The 27,816-nt window shown below is 43.0% G+C and overlaps 2 protein-coding genes across 2 annotated transcripts in view; one reads left to right on the forward strand and one right to left on the reverse strand.

Annotated features, from left to right (window-relative positions):
- The window catches only part of MCF2L2 (MCF.2 cell line derived transforming sequence-like 2), a 359,025-nt gene that overhangs the window by 195,211 nt on the left and 135,998 nt on the right, over positions 1–27,816 (forward strand). The gene's annotated exons all lie outside the window — the stretch shown is intronic.
- On the reverse strand, positions 1,532–27,045 carry B3GNT5 (UDP-GlcNAc:betaGal beta-1,3-N-acetylglucosaminyltransferase 5). The gene is made up of 3 exons (XM_027875877.1): positions 26,890–27,045; positions 16,857–17,062; positions 1,532–5,588 (listed from the first exon to the last, which is right to left on the reverse strand). Exon 3 carries the CDS (start codon positions 5,286–5,288, stop codon positions 4,137–4,139), a length of 1,152 nt encoding a protein of 383 aa, XP_027731678.1. The 5' UTR covers positions 5,289–5,588; positions 16,857–17,062; positions 26,890–27,045; the 3' UTR covers positions 1,532–4,136.

A 27,816-nucleotide genomic window follows, 5' to 3' on the forward strand; every position in this document is an offset into this window, starting at 1 on the left:
ATTTTTCTTATTTTTCACAACATGACTATGTGGAAATGTTTTGCATAACTTCATATGTATAATGGGTATCGTATTTCTTGCCTTCTCAATGGATAGGGGAGGGGTGAAGGGAGAGAAAATTGGGAACTGAAAATAAGATTTTTTTTTTAAATGTCCAGTAGACAGTTGGTGATGCAGGACTGGAGCTTAGGAGAGACTGGGGCTGAATACATAGGTCTGGTAGTCATCTGCGTAGATGATGATCCATGAGAACTGAAGTCATCAGGAGACCCAGGACAAAATCATCTACAGTTAGGGGTGATGATTTTGGCCCTCACGGCCTTATACCTGATAACTCCCTACCTTTTTAGCCTGATCTCATAGTGTTACTCTCCACTTGATTTCAGCACTTTCTGAAAACCTAGGACCCTTCTCTCCTCCCCACTATCTTTGCATTTTGAAATCTTACTTATCATCATTCAAGGTGCTTCTTCCTCTCTATCTTAGATAAGCCTTTCCTGTCATCCCTTTTGAAAATTACCTTTCTCTTCTTGGATCTCACATAACACTTTGTACCTCTCATGCTCACATTCTTTTCTGAATTTGAGAATTTTATTGTTATCGCATATTTATACACAATTTCTCCTGTGATACTGTAAGCTTCATGAGGTTGCAGGGACTAGCTATTAATTCTATCTACCCTATGTACTATGCACTTGGTGTATTGGGATGGAAATATTCACCATACTTTTTCAAATGGTATTCAGAAGTTATATCAATGTAACATTTTAGGGCCCAGGGGTGGGGAACCTGCAGCCTTGAGGCTACCTGGGGCCCTCCAGGTCCTCAAGTGCGGCTCTTTGACTGAATCCAAAAGGCCCAGTGGATAATGTTGGAGTCAGCACAAATGACTTCAAACTTTGTTCAGACATTCACTATCTGTGCAGTCCTGGGCAAGTCCCTTTACCTCTCCACTTCAGTTTTATCATCTGTAAAATAGGCATCATAATAGCACTTTCCTTACAGAGTTGCTGAAAGTATTAAATGAGATATTTATAAAGCATTTTGCAAATCTAAAAGTGCTATTTAAATGCTAGCCATTATTATTATAACATTCTGAAAATGTCAGTAGATAAGAACATTTCCTCCCCAAAATTAAAATGTTTCTTGAATGGTAATTCTAGCATGCCAGATCATCTAAGATATAGCACATAACCATACAATTTCACTCCTTAGTTTAAAAGTAGCTTTACAATGTAAAAGTCAACAGGACTTTAGAATACAACAGGGTGTGGGTTAGGAAACCTGGATCTGTAAATAACTAGGTAACAAACCTTAGACCTCTCCTATAAGGGACTATTCCTTTTGGCTCTAAAAACATCTAAGATTCTCTAGTTTCAATGTCACGGTTGTTTGAACAGAAACACAGTAGATTGTGTAGCATACGCTTTCTGGGGCTAAACAAAGTTGACAGTATAAATAAATCATGTTCAGACATGAATTTCAGAACTCTTTAGAACCTGATGCCAATTTTAAAATTATTTATTGGAAATGCTAGAAAGAGTTACCAAAAACAAAATGAAACAAAACAAAAAACCACACACCTCAGTTCTCTTTTGCAGTATCAGAGCAAAGTTTGAATATAAATATTTTACATTTTTGTATAAAATCAGCAATAAGGAAAAAGATACAAAAACGACCAGAGGTAAAAACAAATTTCAACAATAACACTGTGTGCAATCATCTCAAAACTGCTACTCAAGTGACCATCCAGGCTGATTTTTAAAATTTCAGTAATGACAAAATTCACACCATGACAGCCCTGCATTGGAGCACCAACAGGTTTTATTTCCTTCCTTTTTAAAAGGTTGGAATCCTTTTATTTGTAAATACTAATGACTAAGAAAGTTTCTAGCAACTCCATTCTTAAAAAGGAGTGCCTTCATATTTCCTTTAAATTCAAACAAGTTTCATTTGTATTTTGAAGCAAGAATAATAATAATAATGATAACAAATCACGAACAGTAAAGCACAAGAGAGTCCTTTTAAAGCAAATAAATAACTGTTTAACTAAACAGACTTGCTGCAATCAAAGCACAGACCTGCTGTAAACACAAGAGCATTTCAATGGTCAGGGAAACATTGATATTTTTATCCAATGGCAAATTTAAATAGCCACACATTACAAATGAATCTAGCACATATCTAAAAGTCAAAGGGATATCAATCTCAATCACCAACTAGTGAAAAGTGATCACAGAGTATAAATTGTCTTTATTAAAAGTTACGTATCGTTCGCAGTATTTAAAATGGCAAGAAAACTTAAATCTAATGATATAAAAAGTCCTACTGTAATTTAAATCTACCAGGAATTTATCTATAATTGTTATATGTTATTTCGTTCAACATTGGCTTAAGTAAATTAAATTACTGCCTGAGAAATGTGAACAAGCCTTACTTTAGGGAATAAAAAAACAGGCTTATCTGCTGGTAAGCAGCTAAATTAAATACATAACGAGCCAGGTATATAGAAGGGAAGTTTATTTTTGCTTATTTCAGGCTACATCCTATTGGTGAAATAGTTTAATAATCGAGATTAAGCCTTTTCTGCAGCCATATAAGTTAAGACCACTTCAGAGTGGATCTACACTATAGTTTTCATCTTGAAGAATTGCCATTTTGACCTGTGCATACCTTTGCAATAGATTATGCAGGAAATTGATTCATGTTAAGTTTTATCCCTACTATTTAAAAACCAAGCATTGAGGTACAACATTAGGCATACCTTGTTCTATTAGGATGTAATCATCATACGTTTACTCCTTTGAATTAGTCTTACATTCTCTGTGGGTCTCAATTTTGCCAACTTTCTATCAAAATAAGAGCCCATTTTGCTTTCTAGTTTGAAATACTGAAAAAGTGAAGTCCGCTATTGACAATAGTTTTGATGTAAGGAGGAAGATTTTAATGCTGCAGATTGTGAGGTTCAATTAAATCAAAATGTGCATCCAATTTGAAATAGAGTATATAGCCAATACAGAATTTATGGATTAGAATAATTTTGCACTGACAGATTTCTCCTACTACCTCCTTAATTTTTTTTCCTTTTAAGATTAATGTATAGATGTTAAATCATTTAAATGTGATGGGAAAAATAGAACAGACTTTATATGTAGCTACCCTTTCCTTTTGAAATTTTTCTACTAGTTTTCTTTGATAGCAATTTAATCCTTGAAACCCTTCTGAAAATAACCCAAAGCTTTTTGTTTCTGTGAAAGAATACCTGTTTCCTAAGCTAGTAATAGTTTTTATACTCAGTTTTGTTTTGAAAAAAGAATTTAAGGTATCAATCCAAAATATGTCGATAAAATAAAAGCTGACTAAAATTAGAATATACTCTAATTTTACCCTAGAAAAGGAAGGATTTTGTGGGCAAGCAGGCTATTTTTTGTGATGTTTCTTCCTATTCAAATTCAAACATGCTTAAATTTTGAAGAGCAGAGATTAGAACAGTACAAAAAACATGCTCCTTTCTCATAAAGCATTAGGGGAAAAAAGCCACTCGATTATAAACTAGTCTAATGCTATTTAGAGTTTATTACTACATTGATGTGAAACAAAAATTATTTTGCCAATATCTATTTCAATGACATGCCTTTTTTCCTTCTAAATCTTTTTTTTTAATGACCAAATCTACTGGGCCCTCATTGACAACTCCCCTGTCATAAATATTTGCCAGGTTCATTTTCCTTCCCTGAAGTACTCTTACTTTAAGATATGTTTCACTGTTACACGGACATGACAGATTTCTTTAAAATGGTGTTTTTCCAAGTTAAAGTTAATACAGTTCCAACACCTTAAAAACCCCCCAACTCTCTGTACTTTTGAAATACATGGGGCATTAAGTGAAGACTTCATTTTTATTTTTGTTTCACAAGTCTTAAAATTCCTTCAGTTGGAATTTAAAACTTTAGGCGACAAAACAAGTTGTAGAGTGGATATATATATATATATATTTTTTTTAAATCAAAGAAACATTTTGATAGGCTTAGCTTTCAAAACATTTGTTTTCAATATTCACTCTGGAGTTGGATAAACATTGAAAGGTTTTCTTTCAGGTTTGGCTCAGTGACGTGTAAGACAATATTCAAGTACTATTAGTAAAATGCTGCTGTACAAGGATAGGTGTCCACATATTTAATTTTGCAAAGAAGCATTATTTTAACCAACCTACAGTATATCTGGCCAAAAAAGCCTGTAGAAATCGTTTTGACTTCAGAATCTGTTGCTGCCTCCCAAAGGTCCTGAAGGTCTTGCACGTGTCCATGAGATGTTATCATTTTTTCATAAATGCAGGGATGATAGGGAGCTTTTCCTTCTCCAGAAAAAAATACATGATGCTGTGGGACAATTTTCATTTTGTTGGCACACAGACCCATGAACACATCATCTATGTAAAGACTAGAATTGAGTGTTTGTGATGCTTCGTATACCTTGGCTGCTACATCACTGGATATCACATAGGCTGCTCCGGCCGTATAGTCCGGGTAAGAAGGCCAATGGTACATTTCATATGGGACATAGTATTTGCTGTTCTTATCTCTTACGGGAGGGGACCCTCTGTGGACTCGTCCTACCCAGAAATCCTGAACACCAGTTTGTTCTAAACCTCGAAGGTATTCAATAAGATTTGGCGTGTGGATAAATATGTCATCGTCTGCTGACATAACAAATTTGGCATGTGCACAGTACGTGTTTATCCATCTGAACTGCAAAAGCAATTTCAGAGTGAGATTGTAGAAAGTATCAGTGAAGTCTTGCTGAATTAAATCATTATACTCTTGATCTTCTACAAAAAGCTCGTTTTGCAGTCTCTCTTTCTCAGAATGCAGAGGGTTACTAGGACTCCCTAATGCAAAGAGAGTCTTAATGTTGGCATTCAGCTGAGAACGAACGTATCTGTCATTGCCCCATGTTTTTCGAATGGCGTCCCGGCGATTGCGGTTTTCGGGAGAGGTCTTTACAAACAGCAAAAGAAGCACATCTTGATCTCTACATTTCTCCTTATGATTTATCAAGTATTGGAAGCCAGCAACACTATCCAAGCTGTGCCTGAGGGACAGGCTGTCGTTCACAAAGGTGTAGCTATTTATGAGGTATCTGTAAGAGTAGGACTTCACATGGCTCATAATATGATTATCAAGGGGTTCCCAAAAAAACATGAGGCTCAGTAAGAAGCAAGTGGCAAACAAATGTACAAACTGCCATTTTTTTATTCTTCGGCCACTCACAAACATTCTGAGGTTCATCCAGTCCTCCTTTCACTTCAGGATCTGCCCTTAAAACATTTTGTCTGACGCTTGGGACAATACTGAACTTTGTTTTTGCAAACAGATGTCCACTGTAGTTAATGCATAGTCTGGCTAGTTGTCCTTAGACCCCAGGTTGGGGCTCTCTTCTGAAAGAACTGCAGAAGAATGGAAGTCTCTGAGGAGGAGGAGGACCCCGAGACCCCCTCCCAATTGATCCACACTGGCATCCTTCAGCCACTTCTCCTCATGATTTTAGGAGTGATTCCCAGCAGCCTTCTTGTGGATTTCACAGGAGGCCTGTCAGAGCAAAGAGAAGTAGAAGCCGGTGAATGGATGGCAGGCCTTTGGAGAAGAAACAACTCAAATGAGCCAAGAGACAGACAGGTGACTGCCCCACCCACCCCCAGGCGGGTTACATGGCTCAAGGAAATACGCAGTCACACAAGTCACTGGTTTAAATGCTTGGCCCAGGGCGCAAAGAGGGCTGATGCCGAGGCCCTGGGTTCAGGTCCTGCCCGTGCCACTCCTCAGTCGGTAGCTGGGTGACCCTGGGCAGGTCTCCTGTGCCCTCCCTGAGGGTCAGTCTGCTGAAGCGCCCAAAGAAAGGGCCGGGCTGGGCTCCCTCTCTCTACGTCCCAAGCTCTAACGGGGACCATGGGGTGTCAGGGGTGGCCCCGCTCGGAGGGAAGGCTTTGGAGCCACAGACCCTCCCGCCGAGAGCAGGATGGAGGCGCGGGCCCAGAGAAGGCGGGGCCGGGCGGGGGCGGGGCCACGCGGAGGAAAGGCTCTGATTGGGGCGGAGGAGCCGCCAGTCAGCCTCGAGCCCCGCCCCCGCCCCAGCAGGAGGGTGCCCCTCCCTCGTCCCAATCTCCCCCCACCGTCCTCTCAACTGTAAGATGAGGACCCGGTGATAATGTCTGTGATGCCCTTCTGAGCACACAGCAGGCTCCTGAGAAATGCTGGTTTGGAGGGGAGGATTTGGGGGGCACCCAATCAGGTCTAGGTGTAGGGAGGGTTCTGCCGCCCCTCCCCCAACCCTGAGGCCGGCCCCACCCCTTTCCTCACAGGGAGGCGCAGCCCCTCGCCCTCCGCTTCCCAGAGCCCTGCACGCCCCTCCCCCTCGTGGGAGACAGACAAGAGCTCTCCGCCCCTCCCTCAGAGGGGTCCCGCTCAGCTTCTGGGGGTGGGTGCAGGGCAAAGGCAGGGAGGGGGCTTTTGGGTAGAGGCAAAAGAGCCTGCTGGAGTTGGCCTGACTCCTCTGTAGTGACTCGCACCCTCCCACGTTCACACAGCCCTTTAGAGCACTTTCCTCAGGCCAGTGGGCAGTCCGTTTCTAAAGCAGCGCGCCCCCCCAAGTACTTCCACAGACACTGGTGCTCGTCCCCAAAGCCCACCCGAGTGGCCAAGGCAGTGTCCCCCACACTCTGCCACGTGCTCTGGGCCTTAGGCCCGGGTCTGGAGCCCCACCATCCAGTGCCTGCCTGGCCTGCAGGCAGAGGCCCCGGCCTCGACGTGGGAGGCAGTGAGTTGGCCTCAGACAGATCACTAGGGTCTCCCCGTGGGAATTAGAGGCGGAAGAATCCCTTAAAGGTCATCTAGTCCTACTCCCTTCCTTAACATATGATGAAACTGCTACCCAGGAAGTTTAAATGACACGCCCAAGATCAGACAGGTAGAGGGGTGGCCCAACTCTGGTCTTCTGACTCCCAAGCTCCAGGGCTCCTTCTCTCACTCCCTGACTCTCTCTAGTCCTCACATGTTCCGGTTTGTTGTGTGCCAGTCTTTATTTGCTAGGGCGTTTCTCATTCTGGCCTCCAGGAGGACAGAGTTTGGCTCAGTGGGGACAAGGAGGCTCTATGGTAGGTTCTCTCTGTGGCTTTGGCCCTTCAAGACTGAAATCACCCTCTATGCTCATTCTCATTAGCAGCAGTCACAGAGAAGGCCAAGAATGCAGAAAGTCACAGGAAGACGACACGTCAATGCTGACTTCCTCTGGGGACTTTGCCCACAGATCTGGTCCGCATAGCAAATAGGCTACGCCGAGTCTGTCTTTCTAGATAGGGCACACATATACCACCACTACTTCCTCTTTAAATTTGCCCGAGTTCCCCGGGCTGGCACCTGGATAAGGAAAGGGCTAGCAGTTGATGTTCCCGTCCTTCATCTGCGCTGTCCAATTTCTGCTTCATAAGGGTCCTCTTGGATAGTTCCCATGAGCTTCAATTTTATGCCTAAAAATAGGAGGCACAAGGCAAGAGGATGGGGGACTCTTCCATTCTAACTAGCATATTCACCAGGTGGGATTCCTAAAAGAACCCTAACTGAAAACATAGGCCATCTCTACTCTAACCACAACCACTGGTATTCAGGACTGAGAGAAACTGCCTTGAAAAACAGGAAGGATCAGTGGAAAAATTAGCTGACCATTTAGAAAGAGATGACTAGTCCAATTCCATTCAATAATGCATTATTTAACAGGTAACCTTTAAAACTATCCTATTACCTCCTGGGTAAACTGACTCAGAATGTTTTTAGAAGCTGTTTAATAATAGCTCTCTCCTAACCTGAAGTACTCAGGATAACATGCTAAGAGAGGCTAGCTCCTTAGGGCAATTCTGTTTGAGTGTGTGTATGTGTGTGGGGGGGGGGGGTGTCACACTCTCGTCACAAAAAGAAGTGAGAAGTCTTAGAACTTTGGGAAGTTTTAGACAGAAAACTCCCACTCTCCTGGAGGCCACCCCACCTTGGGTTAACCATTGTTTATTTGAATAGTCACTACATCATTAATCCGATGAGGAGGAAAGCTTTTGAAAGGTTCACTTCTTCCTTTGGTGATACTAAATGAGGGCATACTAAATTCTAGACTCAAAAGTTCAACTCCAGCAGGAAAATCAGCAGGAGAATTTGCTGAGCTTCAGGGTCCCTCTCCGCTCCAAGGAGAAAGCAGTCAGCGTCCTGTGTGGGGTCCTACCTCCTTAGCAGGCACAGGGCCTGAAGGCCCAGCAAACAGGGTTCACGTCAGCAAAGTCCTTAGCACCGTGATATTGTTCCAACAACAGAAACAGATAGGATTTTGCCAATGGAAATGTCATTAATGAGGAGCACAACTGTTCTTGTTGCCTCAGCACCCCAACAAGACGGACCACTGAGTCTTTTCTGTTTGTCTTGTAGGTGAAGCCTCTTCTATGGGTTGTCTCCCTCTACTAGAATCCCTCGAGCTCCCTGAGAGCAGGGACTGTTTTTTTCTTTGTACTTTGAACAGAGTACATTATTAATAAATACTCATTCATTAACTAAACTGAAAAAATACTGTCAACACGGCTTCTGAGTTTTCTGGGAGTCCAAGTCAGTTTTCATAATTTGAATCTATGTGCATTTTTTTAAAAAAGGCTTTCACACCCAGAAGTTCTGGAGGAGAGGGTAGAGATATCCTGTCAGAGACAGAAAATGCCGGGTGCTTAGGAACACAAAGCATCATTACCTGGAATACAACACTCAGCGACTAATTGTTCACAACAATCTGCTGTTACAGGCTTCCTTTTGTGTAACTACAACGCGGTCCAATGACTCATCAGCAAACTGGAAACTCAGAGACAGTAATGAGTTTTATTCCCAGTTTGGGCCAGAACGTAATTGTACGACCCTAGGAGAACTCTGACCTCTCTGGGTCGTTTGGCTATTTCATCTGGGGGATGGAGGGTGAGTGAGAGAAGGGGAATCCCCAGCTTATTTTATACAGTAACTAAGAGAACAAAAGGATGGGACTTCAAAGCCCTTTGAAAACATAAGCTATGGGACACAGATTTGGGGTAGAGGAGGGAAAACTGATGGCCGTGGGAAAGTTGCACATCTGCTGCATCACTTAATCCCTCTTGGGGCTTCTCTCCTTTTCTTGTGCACAGTAGGTGTTTAACGCATTCTAAGTGAATTCTTCATTGCAAAATGACAGAGGATTAATTAAATGATTTCTAAGTCCTCTTCCAGCTATAACATTCTACGATTTAATGGATATGACCAACTTGAGTTTGTGTATTTGGTCTATTCAAAAGAAAGAATATAGTTTCATTGTAAAGCATGCTTTTTAAATTTATTTTTATTTTCCATGAGGGATTGTAAGTGTCTTTTTAAAACATTTCTGGGCTCTATCAAAATGTTTCTGTTAGTTTCTGGCCACTTTTACAAAAGATTAACAACAATTGACTCTGAGAGAACTAGAGCCATCCAAGGGAATCATCTAAAAGATTCAGGAAAGGGGGATGGGAGAGGAGTGAGGGAAATATGGTAGATGCCATCCTAAATTTTTTTGGGGAGAAAAAAAAAGCCTCATCATATTTCAGAGTCCCTGCTGGCTTTAAATTCTAGGTTACACTCCCTCCTCAATATTTTCCCATTGTCCCCTCCCTCACCCCAGATCATTCAAATCCAAGGTTCTCAAAACATTCTGCATAAAAAGAAGTGGGTTTTTTCCTTTTACATGGGAATTCTTCTTTATCAATCAACAAGATTTTTTGGGGAAGAGGGTATTTACTTTGTGTCAAGCACTGGGCTAAGAGCTGAGGATACAAAGAAAAGGCAAAGTTCTGTGTTTAGCATCAAGCCCCGAGAGGAGAGAATATGCACATTTTTAAAAATGGGTAGGATATTTGCTTCATATAGATTCAGATTCTAGCTAACTTCAAACACTAACAAAGGGTTAGCCTTCTAATGCACTTTACAATTCCCAGATCTGCAGTTTAGAAATTTCACATTACAGTCAGCTTCTTTTAAGCAATCTAGATTCTTGTGAAACTAAGGGCATCATGGTGACTTTCAGCAGCCTTCCTTCCTGCTATCCTACACTCTTTTACTCAGTATCTAAAAGGGGCAGAGACCCTGCCATTATTTTTCCACCTCCGTGTTCTGGTGTATTGTTGTTGCTGGGTGGTTTCAGTCATCTCGCCGACTCTTCTCGACCCCATTTAGGGTTTTCTTGGCAAAGACATTGCAGTGCTTTGCCATTTGAGTGTTTACTTAATCAATGACTGCTGAATTGAATTGGGCAGCAGGCTAAAATTTGGCAAACAAGAGGAATCCTGGCCTGCCAGATGGAATTTTGGACTGTACTCAGGACTAGACCTATCCTAAGGGTGTTAGAAGATATCCCGCAGGTCTGAGCTACTCTATGTGTTCAGTCTTCTCTCATTTTGTATTTTTTTTCCAAATCAAATTTATCTTACGAATAACTACAGAAAAGGATTTTGCTAAAATGGATGTATTTGTTTCTTAACTGCTAGACCCTATTTCTAAGATTATTTTACTTTATGTCAGTCACTCAACAAATTAAGTGGCTACTGTATTTGGTTATTCAATGCACCATGCAAGGCACTGGAAATACGAGGACAAAGAAGGAAACAATTCGTCTTCTCCAGGATCTCACATTCTAATGGGGGAGACAAGTACATGTGTAAGAATGGACAGCATAAACACTAAGTGAATAAATACAAATATGTGCAAAGGAGCTAAATTCAATGTAGTTTAGGAGTTATTATTGCACCAGCAAAGGTGGGATGGGGGGAGGGTAATGGAATTAAGAGATGATTCATGCTGAAGAAGGTGTTTAAACCTTTTCTTAAACATGGATGGATGTGAGGAGGAAGGGCGTTCTAGGTGTGGAGATAGAAAATAAAGCACTGAATATCAAGAACAGGAAGTCAGTTCGGTTAGACTATAAACTGTAGTAGGGAGAGTAATGTTCCATGAGGCTGGAAAGATAGGGGCCAGGTTGTGAAGGGCTTTAAAAGCTAAATGGATGAGATATTTTTGATCCTGGAGGCAACAGGAAGCCATTGGAGTTGATTAAGTAGGGGAGGTACATGGTCAGATTTCCACATAAGGAAAATTACTTTAGCAGTAGTGTGTAGGATGGATCAGGGCTGTGAGAGACGAGGCAGGAAGACCAATTGGGAGCCTGTGGAAAAAATTTGGTGAGGTGATGAGGATCTGAACTAAGGCAGTAGCTACATTACTGGAGAAGAGGGGTTGGAACCATGAGATGATGGTGAAATGGCTAGGTCTGGCAACTGACTGGCTACATGGGTCAAGAAGAGTATGGAGCTAGGAATAATGTCCAAGTTATGAACCTGGGATCCTTGGAAGGATGGTGCTGCCTTCAACAGAACATTCTAAGAATCTGAAAACATGAAAGACAAATCCCCCTATTTTCTTTGGAAGGTAACCTAATCTTAAGTCTCAATTTTCTTTCTCCTTTCTAATCCAAAAGAGAAAAAAAGGAGAATGGGTCATTTGCCAGCCATATAGGGCATTGGTGAGGATGGTGACATTTTCAGCTGAATCCCTTGATATCTCACTGAACAGTCGTAAGAGTCATGGTAAGGTCAATCATTCAAGTTACTATTTGTGTCTAAAAGCAATTCATGACTATTGAAAAAAAATCAGCACGTTACCCAGGCTGAAGTCCTGTCTGCTAACTAGCCGAGTGACCTTTAAGATAAATTATTTCACAATTCAGAACCAATGTTTCCTCAGCTACAAAATGGAAACAATCCCTGCCCCTCCTACCTCTCAGAGTTGTTGTCAAGATAGAGCAGATACTCTGAACGTGCTTTGTAAACTCTAAGGTATCATATAGACACAAGGTAAAAGATGGAGGGCAGCTAGCTAGGTGGTGAAGCGGATAGAGCACCATTCCTGAAATCAGAAAGACTCATCTTTACGAGTTCAAATCCAGCCTAAAACACTTACTAGCTGTGTGACCCTGGGCAAGTCACTTCACCCTGTTGGCCTCAGTTTCCTCATCTGTAAAATGAGCTGAGAAGGACATGGCAAGCTACTCCAGTATCTTTGCCAAAAAAGCCCTAAAATAGTTCACAAAGAATCAGATATGGCTGACACTGAACAGCAAAAGGATGGAGAAAGAGGAGAACAAGTAGAGAAAGAAGACGCAAAACCAGGCAGAAACCATGGCAAGGGAAGGAGTTACCCAGAGACAGGCTTGGCAGAGTCAGTCTTCTTTTCCGAGAGTTGCTCCAAACGAAGAGACTTAAAGAAATCCAATAAACTCAGCATTCAAAACTTGGGGTTTGTACGACAGGGCCCAACATCAGACATGCACTGTTGGTCACTGACTGGATTTTTCCCAGTGCCTCTGTTAGCAGCGAGGCACAGGTCAGAACGAGAAACAGACCCTTCCCTGACGTAAGCTCACACCCATCCAACAAGTTTGTCGGATTGTTGAGTGAATGAATAAAGAGCCACCCCACCCTGAGGATCTCTGAAATACACATGGCATGGGTGTCCATCCTCGACTTGGAATTAATCTTGTTTCTCCTGCTCATAGTGCTCACAGAGTAAAAGTTCAACAGATGTTTGATGAAGCCAAGGAAAATACTGAATACATCAATAAATTAATATATTCTCCATCGTCCTTAAGTACTGTCAGTGGGAGAGTAGCTATTTTTGCCAAGGAGAGCTGTTTGGTGCCTTGGAGCATAGGTGTGAATCTGTATTTAAAATATCCATGCATATGAAAAATTGTTTAAGGCTGGCATATATGTCAAGTAAAACCATGGATAAGAACGTAGTCTCCAGTTTTCTGCTGAAGGATGATTTAAATACCTGTTCCTAAAGTGCCATTACCGCCCCCCCACACACACACTCATATTTATATAGTACAGGGGTTCTTAACCTGGGATCTGTGGACCTCCAAGGGGTCCACAAATTTGGATGGAAAAAAATAGCTCCTTTAGTTTCACTTACTTTTAACTAAAATTTAGTTTCATTAAGTCACTCACCCTTGCTTTCGATTATGAATATAGGCAACGAATTTCATTCTGAGAAGGGTCTAGATGCTTCACCAGACTGCCCAGGGGGTCCGTGACTCACAAAAAGGTGAAGAACCCCTGATATCGTGCTTTAACGTTCATAAAGTGTCTTCCTCGGGACAACCTAGTGCCAATAACGATGAGCTGGATTTGTGCTGGATGCATAGATTTGGGAATCATTGGCTGAGGGCTGACACTTGACCCCATGAGAGCAGATGATGTCACCATGTTGCAGATGAAGGGGAGGGGGAGGGGAAAGAGGGAGCAGGAGGAGGATTGCTAGGAAGGCAGGAGCTGGGGGTGTGATCCAGAGAGAGGCTGTAGCATTATGTGGCTTTTGAGTCGGTGGACCTGGGTTAGACTCTCAGCTATGCCCTTACTGACTTTGGGCAAGTCACTTCACTGGGCCTCAGTTTCCTCCACTGTAGAACCCGCTGGCAGGTAATGAGTTAGCTGTTGAGGAGACTGATTATGGTATTGTTAGGCAAGATAAAATCTCAGCGAGAAAAGCCAGCTGTAAAAGTCTGTGTCCTTTCAGCTGAAGGGCTTTGAAGAGGGTAGTCATCAGACTATTTAGACAAGAAGAGATAGATGTAAAGCACTTCTCAAGACCTTAGTGTGTGGGCTGGTTCTTCAAATCTTTTGAAAGCTTTTGCTTTATGTTATTGGCAATTAGGGAGTGAACAGACCTTTGATTTATTATCTTTTGTGCTTTTTCTTCCACTTAATGTAATCTGATCTATTTCCATGGCTGTAGTTATCCCTTCTATGTAAATGACTCTCAAATCTATTTATCCTTCCTTGATCTCATCTCTAACTGCCTTGTGAACAAAAATTTCCATCTGGATGTCCTATTGGCCAGCACTATAACTAGGACATGGCAACCGGGCCTCTGCCTGGGGCAAAGCCTCACCTACCATTGGCATCAGGGAAAGGTGGGTGCCCCAAGATCACATCTGTTTGTGGGAAAGGGATGGTGATAGTGGAAGGAAGGAGACCCAGTCACCTACACTCTTAATTACACTACTTGACAAGAATAATGAATAAAAATAGGAAGCTACCAGAAGTTCTCCAGGGGTAAGCTCTTCTCCCCTCTCACATCCCCTGCCCAACTGTTTCTGTCTCTTCCTGCTGCTCCTATCCCTCTGAAGATATCTTTTCTTCCCCTTCCCTTTAGTAGGAAAAATACTAGTTATAACTCCGCCATGGGCAGCTTAAAACTTAGCATGTCCAAAACAGAGACTGTCATCCACTTTCTCCTAAAACCTGTTCCTCATCCCAGCTTCCCCTATTTCAGTCATAACAGTTTAACTGGTTTCCCCATCCATCCTTCCTACCATGTCCAAATCATTGGTTTACAACATAGGTCTGACCATGTCGCTTCTGCTCAAAACCTTCAGCAGCTCCTTGCTGCCTAGAGAATAAAGCAGACCCCTTAGCATGACAGTCAAGACATCCTAATGACTCCTCCCCTGATTTTATCCCCTGAAGGTATTCTTTCCTCTCATTCCAAATTTTTCTAGAATACTGCTCTCTTCTCAACCATCCACCTCAAATCACACTTAATCATGTCCATGTTGTATTCTCTCCAGTATAAAGTAAGTGCTTGGGGGCAGAGACTGTGAATTTTTTTGTCTATAGATCTCCAGTGCCCAGTATTGTGCTTTGCATGCAGCTGGCACTTAAAATTTTCTGAATTGAAAAGATGGCACTAGAATCCTTCCAATCATCAGCATCTTTCCTTGCCTTCATCTTCATCCCCATCTCCAATGAGGTGCCATGTTATAAAGTAGAGTCAACCTGCATAATCTCTATAACATCTTTTTTTCTCTTCTCACTCTGCTACCACCTTAATTCAGGCCTTCTTACCTTTTTTGCTTCTACTTGGTCTAATAGATTTTATTTTTTTAAGATTAAAGTGTGAGGGTAGCATAGGGCGATGATATGTACTATTATCCCTGAAAAATCTAAAAGACTTTAGCATTCTAGCCTGTCCGTGTTTTGTTTTGTTTTTTTCTAATTTCTGAGGAAAGGGATTTTACAATGTTCCTCCATACTACTGCAGTATTTCGTAATCTTCTGATAGATAGGAGGGATTTCTATTCTCTGAAAGAATGTTTACTGAATTAAAGGACAACCTAATTTCGTTTACACCCATTTTCTTTAGCCTGCATATTAGGTTACCCTTCCTTATATAGCCCAACTGCTCCCATTTTACAAAAAGGTATTAAATGTTGGTTGGCTCACACAACTTCGGGCCTAGTAAGCAAATAAGATTGTACAAAAGCCACACCCCCTTCCAGGATGTGATGTATACAAGAATATTTTTGTTGTTGCTGTTTACTCCATACAAACTCCCAGTACCTCTGCCTTGGCCCAGAGATTTCTTCCTCTTCACCTCTACGTCTTAGAATTCCTGGCTTCCTTCCAGACTCAGTTCCAGTCAGGCAGAAGGCTTTTTCTGTGTCCCCCACCTCACCCCTGACCCCCAGCTGCTAGGAGACTTCCTCATTGAGACTACTATCCAGCTACTCTGCCTTGGATGTATATGTTCTTTCCTCCATTCAGACATAAGCCCCCTGTGGTCAGGCCCTGGTTTTGATTTTCCTAGTGCCTGGCGCCATAAGCATTTCATAAATGCCTACTGATTGATCAAACAGGCTCTAAATTCTTCACCCTAGAACTAGAGGGACAAGACTTAGGAAAGTCCTATCAGTAAGCATCATGGGAACTACAATTTCCATTCTTACCTGCTACATTTCTGTTTCCTGCCATAGGTTCTTTGCTTCCCCTTCCCTCCATTCCCCAGCCCCCAGTGAGTACACACATCTTTTCTGTTCAGGTTATAGATTTGGAAGATCCTTTTCACCCACTTACACATAGCCCATTCCCAAACTCAGGATATGTTGGGATGCTGGAAGGTTGGGGCAGTAGGGGTTCCAGGGTGAAGATTCCTTTCTAACAGTGTGGCTCTCCAGTAGGTACAGCAACTTGTGTAAGACAAACACAAAAAAAAAGTGTCCCGGGGAGGGCAGTGGCTTTTATTGGTGGAGGCGTTGAATACACTGAGACTCACAGCCCCTCTAGCCATCATCAGCCTAGAAATCTACCCCGGGGAAAACACAAGAGGCTGAAGCCTTTATATTGCCAGGATTAGGGCACCCAGTGGGAGGCATAGTTCTGAGTCAGGCTGCATTATAGAAAGACAATGAGCTGGGTTCAGGACTGACTAGGAAAATTCTACAGCAATTTCAACTGTTTGGAGGCCTGCCAACAATGCCCCAATCCCATCTGCCTCCCTTTCTTTTTAAAAACACATTCTTGTGGTGATGTTACATGGCCACCAGTTAAAAGAATGTAATCTTGATGTGACCCTAAGGGCAACATGGAGAGTTTGAGGGCATGGGCAGAAGGCTACAACACTCATCACTGATGGCATCCAGCAATCAAGAACGTGGCTTTAAAAGACCTCAAAGACACCCAAGACCAGAAAAGGAGGTGAGCCATTACATGGTCAGAACAAGGGACAACGGATGGGCGTCAATAACTGGCCTGGCACTAGAATACACGCGTTTTATTCCAATGTCCTCCATTAGACTGGCACACTACGGTCTCCAAAGAACTGAAATAAAGGATTACCCCAAAGACAGTGGAGAGATACATGGGGAAACCTGCAACACCCAAGCACCAACAAGGAATTAGGAAGGGGAAGAGGCATAAAGGAGCGACAGGCTGGTCACAATACCGTCTGTGTCTCTTCCCAGGCGTTGGGTATTTTCTCCTTTCAGTTCTTGAAAATGGATCCCTCAACACCCTTGACATGGTGTCACCTCCAGCACAGACTCCCTTTGGGCACGCTTGATCTGGTCCAGGTTCCCTTTGTGGCCATTCCTACTTCTTTGTACAGCTCATCCGGGACTGAGATGATAGCGTCCAAATGGAGTGGTACCACTGTCATAGAAGAAAACAGCTTGTTACAGAGTGTCAACACATCTTTTCCAGATGGGCTGCAGCATATTGTCAACAATGAATTGGGCAAACACAGCATATAAAGATACCTGCTATGCTGATATATATACACACATGTATATACACACATACCTACATATACATGCATATGTGTATTTATGTGTGTCTATGTGTATGTGTGTACGCATGTGTGTGTATATTTATTCATCCATTTATTCATTCATTTATTTATTTATATCAGCCAGGTGGTACAGCAGATATAGTGCCGGGCCTGGAGTCAAGAAGACTCTTCTCCGAGTTCAAATTTGGCCTCAGACACTTACTAGCTGTGTGACCCTGGGCAAGTCACTTACCCCCATTTGCCTCAGTTTCCTCATCTGTCAAATGAGCTGGAGAAGGAAATAACAAACCACCCCAATATCTCTGCCAAAAATCACATAAGAATAAAAAAGGGTGGGGTAGTGGTCTTGGCAAGAATGAGAGTGAAGAGATGGAGTGCCTGAGTACCTGAGTGTCCCCCCCAGAAAAGATAGTGTGCTGAGAATCAGAGTATGGCCTACAGGACATTGGATGGGGCTCTATGGAGGATTTCTGGGATGGCATAGCAAAAGTGAAACGGGAGGAGAAGCTATGGCCAGGCTGCAATCTGGACAGCTGGAGGGAATACGCTCATCAAGGAAATCTGGGAGCCATAGAGAGCATGACTGCCTATCAAGTAATGAGATGGGTCCGGCTTTTCATTCCAAAGCAGTCCTGTTCTTTCTAGCCTGATGGTACAAGCACTTTCTTAATTCTGCGTAGGAATATTGGAGAGAAAATTTAACAATGCCCATCACAGCTTCTTTCCATCTCTTTCCATGTCCCAGGTATTTTTCACCTTCACTCTACTCTTTTTCTCATCCATTCTTTATTAAACTAAATATCTACAATAAAGACCAGTGTTTCAGAAGCAAATGGTAAAGTTAAAAGAATACAGGAATGATAAACTAGAGATTTGCTGGCTCCAGGTTAACAGCTTAAAATGGGAAATCTCTATCCCGTCTCTCCACCATGATCTTCCTTCCCCTCAGGGCTCTTCAGTGGTGAAGCTCTTCAGTGGGTTCCCATCATGAGAGAAGGAGCCCCAGAATCTCTTCCAGTGTCTGAAGCCACTACTGTTGATACTGACTCCCCTTGGTTTCTTAGGTCACAGTCTCTCTTTCTGGGATCACAGACTTTTCTGCTTTTCTTACTGCCTTTTGTCTGCTCCAAACTCCACTTTCCACGCTGCATTAGTAGAAAAACTGCTTTTGTGGGTTTCTCTTAACTGTATAGTTTAGGCACTTCCTAAAAGGAGGGTTCTTGTTCCATGTCGTAGAAGATACCAGAAGAAATGGAGAAGCAAAAGGAGGGAGGAACAGAAAGCCGGTGGGAAATGGGGATTATACAGTATGTTTTAAGGGATAAGGACATGGGTAGCAGCCTCTTTGGCAAGCTGGGGGAGGGCAGAGAAAAAGAACCAGCCTCTGAAATGGCTGCTGATGTTTTCAGGAAAAGTTTTTAATATTACAGAACATGATGGGAGACAGAAAAATGTTGATACAAAGTAGATTTCCTAATTCAGGTGCATAATAAAAAATAAATTAAGGATCTAATGTTTTATGTAGCACCGGCAAAGAACAAGTATCAATTTACATAAATCATATTTAATCTATAAATAATGTCAGACTCCCTAACCATAATGTAACTGCATTTTTCATATCTGAGCTATTACAAGGCTTGGAAATAGCAGACAAAAATCTTTAGACAACTTGGGAGCAAATAATACCACCTGAGAATGAAGATGGGAGAATACTTTGCTGTAACAAAAATGTTTGCATTATTTAAAAGTCATAGTTGTTTCAAAGGTCACTTAAGCCAGGTGGTTTCTTCCTTACCCCGCTATGTTTCATGAAATCTTGGTGTGGTTCTACAGGGTATTTCACAAGTGGGCTTTATAGGGAATTATCTATCCATAACTATTTTGAATTTGCTTTAGTATAGATATTATTTATGAATCCACTTCCTTTCTCTTCTGCTAACTCCACCCAGTAGCAGCACCTTTGTTTCCCAATACAACAGGGAAGCAAAGTGAGTTTCTCTCTAGACAGAGAAAAGTAATTATATTTGTTACACTATATCCTGGATGAGGGACATCAAAAGGAGGGAAAATGATATTCCTAGCCTTAAAAATCTCCATCCCCTAGTCTTACTGTGATACTTCAAGGACCAGTGGTTCCAGCCTGGTGAGTGGCAGATATATATAACCCTGCCACAATTTAGGTAGGGTTTTTGAGACTCGAAACTGAAAAGCACATCATCTCTCAGAAAACCTAGTTCTGAGTCTCTGCCATTAGGCTATACCTTCTGGACCCAGAAGAGCCCCCCCAAATGCCTTTCTACCTCAGGATAACCTTCTAGAGCTCTTCTGGGAAAGCCAATTCCCTTGCCTCCTCCTGCCCCAAACCTTCCCCCTAACAAGGGGCAAGCATCAGGAAAGACTTTTTCTGCAACCATCCTTATCATGGCACTCACTTTAATCACTCAGCCTTATTTCATGTGGAAAGTCAAATACACACATTTGGTCATACACACACACACACACACACACACACACACACACACACACACGCACCCATCCATTAAGATTTTGTCACTTGATCAAGGTTTTACTTTAAATTTAAGGTCTTCTAAACTTAAGCCACTGTCAGCACATGGGCACAAACTTTGTCACAGTCTACACTATAACACTGAAAAAGGGTAGGGCCATTTTCTAGGCAAAATCTAAATGACTTTTTTGTGGCTGACACTGGATGCTCTCCCCCAAGTATAAGGAAATACTAAATTCCTCTAGGTCCTTACTAACTAAATAAACCTGGCCCTGAGCCCACCACATATACTGAAGTAGGAATCATTCCATTAGATACTTAGCCTCAAAGGATAATCAAAGAATTAGGATGGTGCCTTGTAGGCTACCCAAAAGTGAGCTTAATCTGGTAGTTTATTGTGGAGATGCCTGCTAATTATATTTAGGGATGTTAGCATACCAGGATGGTGTTTGTGGCTTTGGCAAGTAGTGAACTGTTTGTTTCCATTCTGGCTCCAAAGGGTAATTTTTCAGGCCTGCCAACTCCAATCTAAGTCTGTTGGGCTAAATACACTCCCATTTGTTGGGATCTGGGGGATGGGAGATGCTTCCCTGTTCAGGACTGACTTAACGGATGGTGGCCTCTGAGATACCATCCCAAAATGGGTTTTTCTTCTTTCTTTCTAACTTTTTGTATATTTCATATGTGCGGCAGAGACAATAAGTAACAACACAAGGTGCTCTTCTCATTTGATGAGCTGATGCCAGGAAGCTCTACCCCAAAATTCAACTTGAGTTTGTTTGACCTTCTTCTGTAAATCAGTGAAGTCAGCTCAACAATTTTATAGCCAGAAACATTAATGAAATATTCTTTTTCCTTTTCTTCATTATCTGTATATTGGTAGCACCCATGCGCATGCTCGCACACATACACACATATACACTCACTCACTCTCTCTCTCTCTCTCTCTCTACTTAGATATCCAAATTAGGTTTTTTCCCCTTTCTAAAACCATCTCTGTTTTAATCATATTAGTAGTAATTGGAGCCTAAAAACCGTTGTCCCAGTTTGCTGATCTCAGATGGATAGTTTTTCACAAATGACTTTGTGACATAACAGAACAGGAGATTTGTCTGACAAGCATTTCAGCAGAATTTTAATCAAGTTGAAACAAGCCGTGTTGTCGTCTAAACATTTAAGTTGAACTAGGCCCTGAGAGCTGCAGACCTTTGGGCTGATTTTACTTAATGGCTGAAATCCATGAGTTAGCTATAGGAGACTAGAGAAAGCTGTGGAAGACAGCAAAGCCTTCCCACTGGTAACCGTGAACAAGCCACTGGGGAAGAAACAAGCAAACCTCCTACAACTAACCGGCTTTCTTAGAGGACATTTCTGACCTCGAGAAAATTTGGAGCTAGTGTCAAAGGCCACTCCACAGAACATAGGGATTTTTATGGTCTTGTGCTAAGTGCTCGAAAACAGGAGCCGAGAACTCGTTTGTCAGACCTGCTCTCCTGGAGTAGTTGTGGGAGCTTAGCACGTCATTAACCTAGCTAGCCTTGGTAACCTAGAAACTTGAAAGGACTGGATGATTTCAGTGCTAAAATTCTCTGATACATTTTAGGGGCTAAGCATTTTTTAAAACCAGTTTTCCTAGTGTCTTTTTCCATTTTAGAATGAATACATTTGTAGGCTACACGTCACTAGATCTTTCTCCTTTCCCCTAAATGATTTTCTGCAGACTAGGCTAACTGGAAACTGATTTGCTAAATTACTGAAAATTCAAATCTCACCCAAGTATCATAATTTGTTTTCATGTGACGCTTATGTCTTCTATAGCAAGTCAAATATTCCTTAGTGAAAGGTATAGGTTCTTAACATGACAGCTATAAACTTGTTTTTAAAAAAGATAAATATATATTATATAACTTTCAATATAATTGGTTTCCTTTGTAATTATATGTACTTTATCTTAAGCATTTAAAAACATGACTGAGAAGGGGTTCATAGGTTTCCCAAGACTGCCGAAGGGGGAACATGACAAAAATTGGTCAAGAACCCTTGAAATAGAGGAATGTCTAACTTTAGGTTCTAGATTAAGTTCAAGGAAGTTAAGGTTCTAGATTGAGTCAAGGACGGCAGAGGTACGTCCCAGGATTATAAAGGGCTAGCAAGATTGTACAGTCAAATCTGGTCATTTTACAGATGGAAAAATTGAGGGAGAGCAGCACAAAAGCCTGGTTTCCTGCTTCCCCACCCTGTACTCTTGATGTCAGGCTTACCATCATCTCTGCTTTCTGACTTTATTCTCCATGAATCAGGGCACACAGCTTTCTTTCCTCCTGCCTCCCAGGATGACTGTGCATTTGACAAAATATTATCTCATTTTTCCTTGAAAACTCAAGGTTATGACAAATACGTCAGGCTATCTGATATAAAGGACTGAAGTCCTTTCCAATTAAAAATTCTGTGGTTTGCTATGTGTTTGTCAAAACATGGTCACCTAAAATGAGAACACATCCTCACAATAATTGCGAGAGGTAGGAGAGAAGAGGGCTGGGTGCCCTGCTTTATGGAAGCCACAGCCAGAGCCCAAAAAACGTGATGGACACAGCATCTAGTACACAGGGCACCAGACTGGGCCACAGGAAGCCCACCTTCTAGTTCTACTTTCCCATCTGTAAAATGGCGGGGTCAGACCCATGACCTTGAAGGTCCCTTTTCAGTTCTGAAATGTTTCTGATCCATCTATCAGATGTCAGAGTTGCTGTATGGTAATAAGGCATGGCACGCAACATTTTACAAAGAATTTGCAAGGACTATCCCACAAAAGGCAAAGAAGAGAGGGGCAGAGTGGGTGGAGCTGATTATAACACACAACCAATGCGAGGCTGCACAGAACAAGAGTCATCAAGCAAAGTAGAATCGAAAGAAGAGATAGACTGGAGAGTACCTGGGATGTCAGGAGAATGCAAGGGAGGGCCCCAGTACACTGGGTGGTCCCGGACGCGAGGCACACAGGATGGGCCCACAGGGATGCATTATGATCCCAATCTAGCTGAGTATTGAGTATGACAAATGCAAGGTACAAAACCATTCACTCAGAATCCACCAGGTTATCAGATAGAGTGTGTGCATTTTCTTCTCTTTGAAAGGCAGTGGGCAGCTAGTTTTCTAACTGAATTTTGTCAATCCCTCTCTGCCATGTTTAATTATATAGTTTATGGTTCAATTGTTCCCACATTCTATCCTGAAAACCAAGTGTTAGGACTGTGTTCAAGGGGATGGCAGCCTGTTTTAAAAAGTGACTCATTTCCTAACCCATGAACTACTGTAGTAGAGGCTTATATATTCGTACATTAGAAAGTCAGTCATTATTTTTCTGTTAAAATAGCACCACTTGAATTGTTACTATAAAATAATTCTAGCTATTACCATTTTGACAAGAGTTTCATAAGAGTATCATAATTTTTATTTATTTGGGATATTTTAGGTTGAAAATACAACCTCTATGTAGAATTTTTCTGGATAAGGAACTCAATTTACCACTACAGGCAGCAACATAATAAAAATCATGACAGCAAAAATAAAATAAAATAAAATAAATGAGTAAGAACTAAATAGAATAAGGTAACTCCATGTGGAACCCTAATTCCAGAAGCTTATATATACAGATTTCACTTGTAAAATTCCATCATTTATTGGTCACTAATGTCCATTAACCCTGTCCTTAAGGTGTAAAATCTCATCATTTATTGGTCATTGATAACCTTAAGCCTCTGCGTTCACAATTTGTTTTGGGTAACAAATATTTTCAATTTTACAGTGTTCACTTTAGCGAAAAATAAAAATTAGAAAGTCAATTATTTTTACTTTAAGCTCCTGAAACTTTAATGAATGAAAAACATGTGAATATTTCTTACTAGGCTTATAACTATTAACCTTGGGTCAAACTAAAAATAACCTATTATAGTTTACATTCGTGCAAAGCATTTTTTTTTCAGGTGCTTCCACACATATCTTCAGTACGTCCTCCATATAAATAAGGAACCTTAAGCATAGGTAGGTGGCCTAACTGTGCAGCCAGTCATCTGTTCTCTAGGTCAGAAGTTCTTAATCTGCAGTTCACAGACACCCCAAGTGGGGTATACAGATAGATTTCTGGGGGGTCCATGAATTTTTTTAAATTTTGGTAACTGTACTTCATTATAATTGTTTTCCTTTGTAATCTATGCATTTAAAAACATTAGGAGAAGGACTCCATAGACTTTCACCAAACTTTTGAAGGGGTGTAACACAAAAATTTAAGAACTTCTGCTCTAGGCAATGTAGTAAAGAGGATCACTATATTTGGGGTGAGAGGAAGTGGGTTAGAATTTCGATCACTTTAACCTGTCAGGGCCTCAGCTTCCCCATCTGAAAAATGAGGAAGTCGAAATGAATGATCTCTAAGATGTATGCTGTTTATCAGCCCCATGAAGGGCTTGTGTATACTTGGAATTCACACATTAAATAACTACAATGCCTTGTGTGGGTTGGAGGAACACAGTCAAGTGCTATTTGTAAATGTCAGTAATTCAGAATGCCACCACATCTGTCAGAAGGGAAAGGGGCACTGAGAAGATCCTCCCCAGAAGGGTATAAATCCAACGATTAACTTTGGAAGTGAGGAAAGGTCTATTAACACACTTTTCATTGACCTGCAGAACCATTCTGGATGGAAATAAAGGAGATGAGGGAAAAGAAATGGAAGACTTAGGCATCCCCCTTACCCTCATGGTGACCAGGAGTACATATGCATTTTTTGAAAAGATGTTTGCATTGACAAGTACAATTGTGCCAGAGGGGTTGACCTACTTCTTTTAATTCCACAGAGTTAGGGCCTTTTCAAAAACTGATGCCTCAATTATGGCAGATATATTTAGAGAGATAATGAAAAAAATTTCTGCAAGGAATACATCTGAGTGCATTGCCTCTTCTGGCCCAGATGCAACAAAACTGGGCCCTTTTCAACGTTGTGCTAATGCAGTATTAGAAGTGACAGGATTATTGCAGGGAAATATTTCACCTTAAAATTTTTCTTGATGTTTTTAAATGGTTGACTTAAAGGGCTCCCTCTTTTTCTTCTTGTGAAGAAAGGCTAACAAGATAAAAACCACCTACATATTTTCTCCCTGAAAACTGTACTTTAATGGTCCATTATACTCATCCTCTCTGTAGAGCTGTGATCAATTAGACAATCCAATATTCAGGGATACTATTTCAGAAAAGTACCTCATCACCCTTTTCGAGGGTACCACTCCCATCACATTACCTCACACAGTAAATGAGTACTTCTCAGACACGGGGACTCTCAATTTTTGAACCCGAAGACTGAAGTTAATGCATCACCTGGACGAAGTCCGAAGAAACAATTAAGACACCTCAGCATCGGGGTATAAGAATATTTGATCAGGACCTGGGGAGTGACCACCACCACCATGGCAGGGTTTTCTCACTCTGAGGTCTCTGTTTTGCACCATCCTGGTTCGAATACCCGACTTTTCCTATCAATACCTGAGAGACTGGGGGAGGGGGCGTGTGGGAACAGCTTCCCTACCTCCTTATGAAGAATTTGTATACCAATTCTTTCCTGAAAACTAGAGACATAGCAACCAGATGGATTGGGACCCTGGAGCAAAGTGGGGCCAGAGCAGGAGGCTTGCGTTCTTCTCTCATTGTACCCCCCCAAATATTGTTGGGATTCCTAAGGCCAAGCTTTAGACTCGAACTGCAGTGGCTGCCCAGGCCCGAGGAGCCCAGATAAGGGGCCATGCCAATCGCAAGCGGCCCAGCCTCGCCCCGGGTCCCCCGGGTGGCCATCGCTGGGTCGGGGGTGGGGGTGGAGGTCACCCAGGAGACGCAGCCACAGGCTGGCCCATTCCCGAGCCAGAAGGAGCAAACAAGAGGAAGCTGAGCAGGTTTGGGGGAATGGAGCGGGGTGGGCTCTGGAGCGGGTGGCCAAGCTGCCCAAGGGAAGGAAGAGACGCCGTGGCTGTAGCCGCTGCCTCCCTCCCCCCCAAAAACCAAACCCAAACTAACACGTTTTGAGCCTTAAAGCCTTCCGGTTCCCAGGCCAGGTCCTCTCCAGGGCTCATCCCAACCAGCTCTTCCCCTTACAAGCGGCCCTACCGGGCCGGCTGCAGCCCTCCCAGCCCCGCCCAGTCTACTAGGACCTCGGCCGCGTGGGGCTGCACGGGCAGGACAAATTCACTACTTTTGGCCAGAGTCCCAGTTAGCCGTCCGGCCCCTACCTCTTTCCCCTATGTCTATCGGGAAAGTAGGGCTGAGCAAACGGCCTAGAGGGCTAGCGGGCGAGGGCCAGGGGAGCGGCCAGAGACAAGGGGCATGAGCTGGAGAGAGGGGGAGGGGGGCGAGTGGGGTGGAAGGAGTAGGAATGAGCCGGACACCCAGAGTGAGACGTAGGAAGGGGGGTAAAGGGGAGAGTGGGCTGGGCGGGGGAGGAGGAGAGTGAGTTGGAGAGGAGGGGAGTGGGCTGAAGAGAGGGCGGGGGACGGGCTGGGGAGAGCCAGTGGTGGGGAGGAAGGTAAGGGGGCTCGCGACGTCTGGAGGTGGGGGTGTGTGGCAAACCCTACAGGGACTTCATAAATATGGGCTCTGTTTTCTCCTGAAAACCGCCACAACTCCAGATCTCCCGCCCTGAGCCCCGCAGCGCCCCCCCCCCCCGCCCCTTCTGGGCCAGAGAGTGTTTGTGCTTTTTCAGAAGACATGGAAGAGCACAAAGGGTTAAAGGCCGCGGAGCAGAGATGATCAAAAAAGGGGACAAAGCCATATTCTGGCCAGAGGAGCTCGCCTCCCTAGGTGAATGAGCCAAGGTGCACTGCTGGGGTACCCACAGCCGCCTAGCTCCCGTGGCCAGTCCCAGGCGCCTGTCCAGGACATCTCCCTTGGGAGCATCTGGGGCTGGGCAGGGGCGAGGCAGCGGCCTCACTAAGAGGACCCGGGACCTGGACGACGGAAGAGCAGGCTATGGACTTTCCCGCGGCTGCTGTTTGGGGTTGGGCTCCTTCCCCCACCGAGCGCGGGGCTATTTCTAACCCAGCGGAACCTCAGCAAGCCAAACCAGCCCCAGGCTCCTCCAGCGCCAGAAGCCTTCCAGAAGAAAGCAAGAAAACTTTTCACAACTTCCTCAAATAAACTCACCCAATGCAGCCGCGGCTGTCCACACTGCCCAATCGGAGATCGGCTTCCCCTCTCCGCGGTCGTCCCGGCAAAAGGAAGAGTCTCTAAGAACAAAAAACTTCCACGTTTTAAGCCTTCGGCTGAGGCTTGAGGTTTTCCCCAGACACTGCCCGGCTGTTTTCCCTACCCCTGCAGGACAAGCCGATTAGAATCAGTTGAAAAGAAGATCATCCAATCAGAGGCTGGCTCCTCCGGACTGGGAGGAGGGAGGGCGGGCTGAGATCTTGAAACTTCTCCCAGCCCCTAGCAGCCCCAGAGTTCTGGGCACTCGCTGCAGGCTCGTGTGGACGCCTAGCCAGAGGCCACCGTGACCCAGTGCTCTGTCAGACGAATCTGTCCAGGTGATCCACCCCACCCTTAGAGGGTGTCTGTATGGTTATGGACGGAATACGTAAACGTTTCCCCAGACCCATTCAATCCCTTTAATCATTATTATTTGGGCCGAAAGAAGACAGAATTTTTGTTAAATGTTTAGCTATTTAGGCAGCTTGCCTTATTAAAAAGTACTGAAGTCACATACTCAGGTAATGTCAAAAGACCATAGCTTTATACTAACCACAATGCAGGGGATGCTACCCCCCAACTCCCCCCTCCCCAACAACCTCAAAACCTCTTCCAGGTTCCAACAACCTCTCTGGTTTACTCAAAGGTTAGATTTTCTGTGGCCACCTACCTACATGGTACTACTAGGAAATTTTTATGCTGAGTACTTAGGTTATAGTAGGTGTGTTTTTTGGTTTGTTTTGTTTTGTTTTTGCATGGGGTTAGAGTGAGAAGCTGAAAGCAGTCACGGCCCTTCTTCCCTCCCAAGATCTTGCTGTCTAATTCAGAAAAGATACATGCTGGACATATATCAAACCATGGACAGGATTCATTTATGTACAGGAA

Source organism: Vombatus ursinus, unplaced genomic scaffold (genome assembly GCF_900497805.2).
Source record: "Vombatus ursinus unplaced genomic scaffold, bare-nosed wombat genome assembly UNPS02014810.1, whole genome shotgun sequence".
In the NCBI taxonomy this organism is placed as follows: Eukaryota; Metazoa; Chordata; class Mammalia; order Diprotodontia; family Vombatidae; genus Vombatus; species Vombatus ursinus.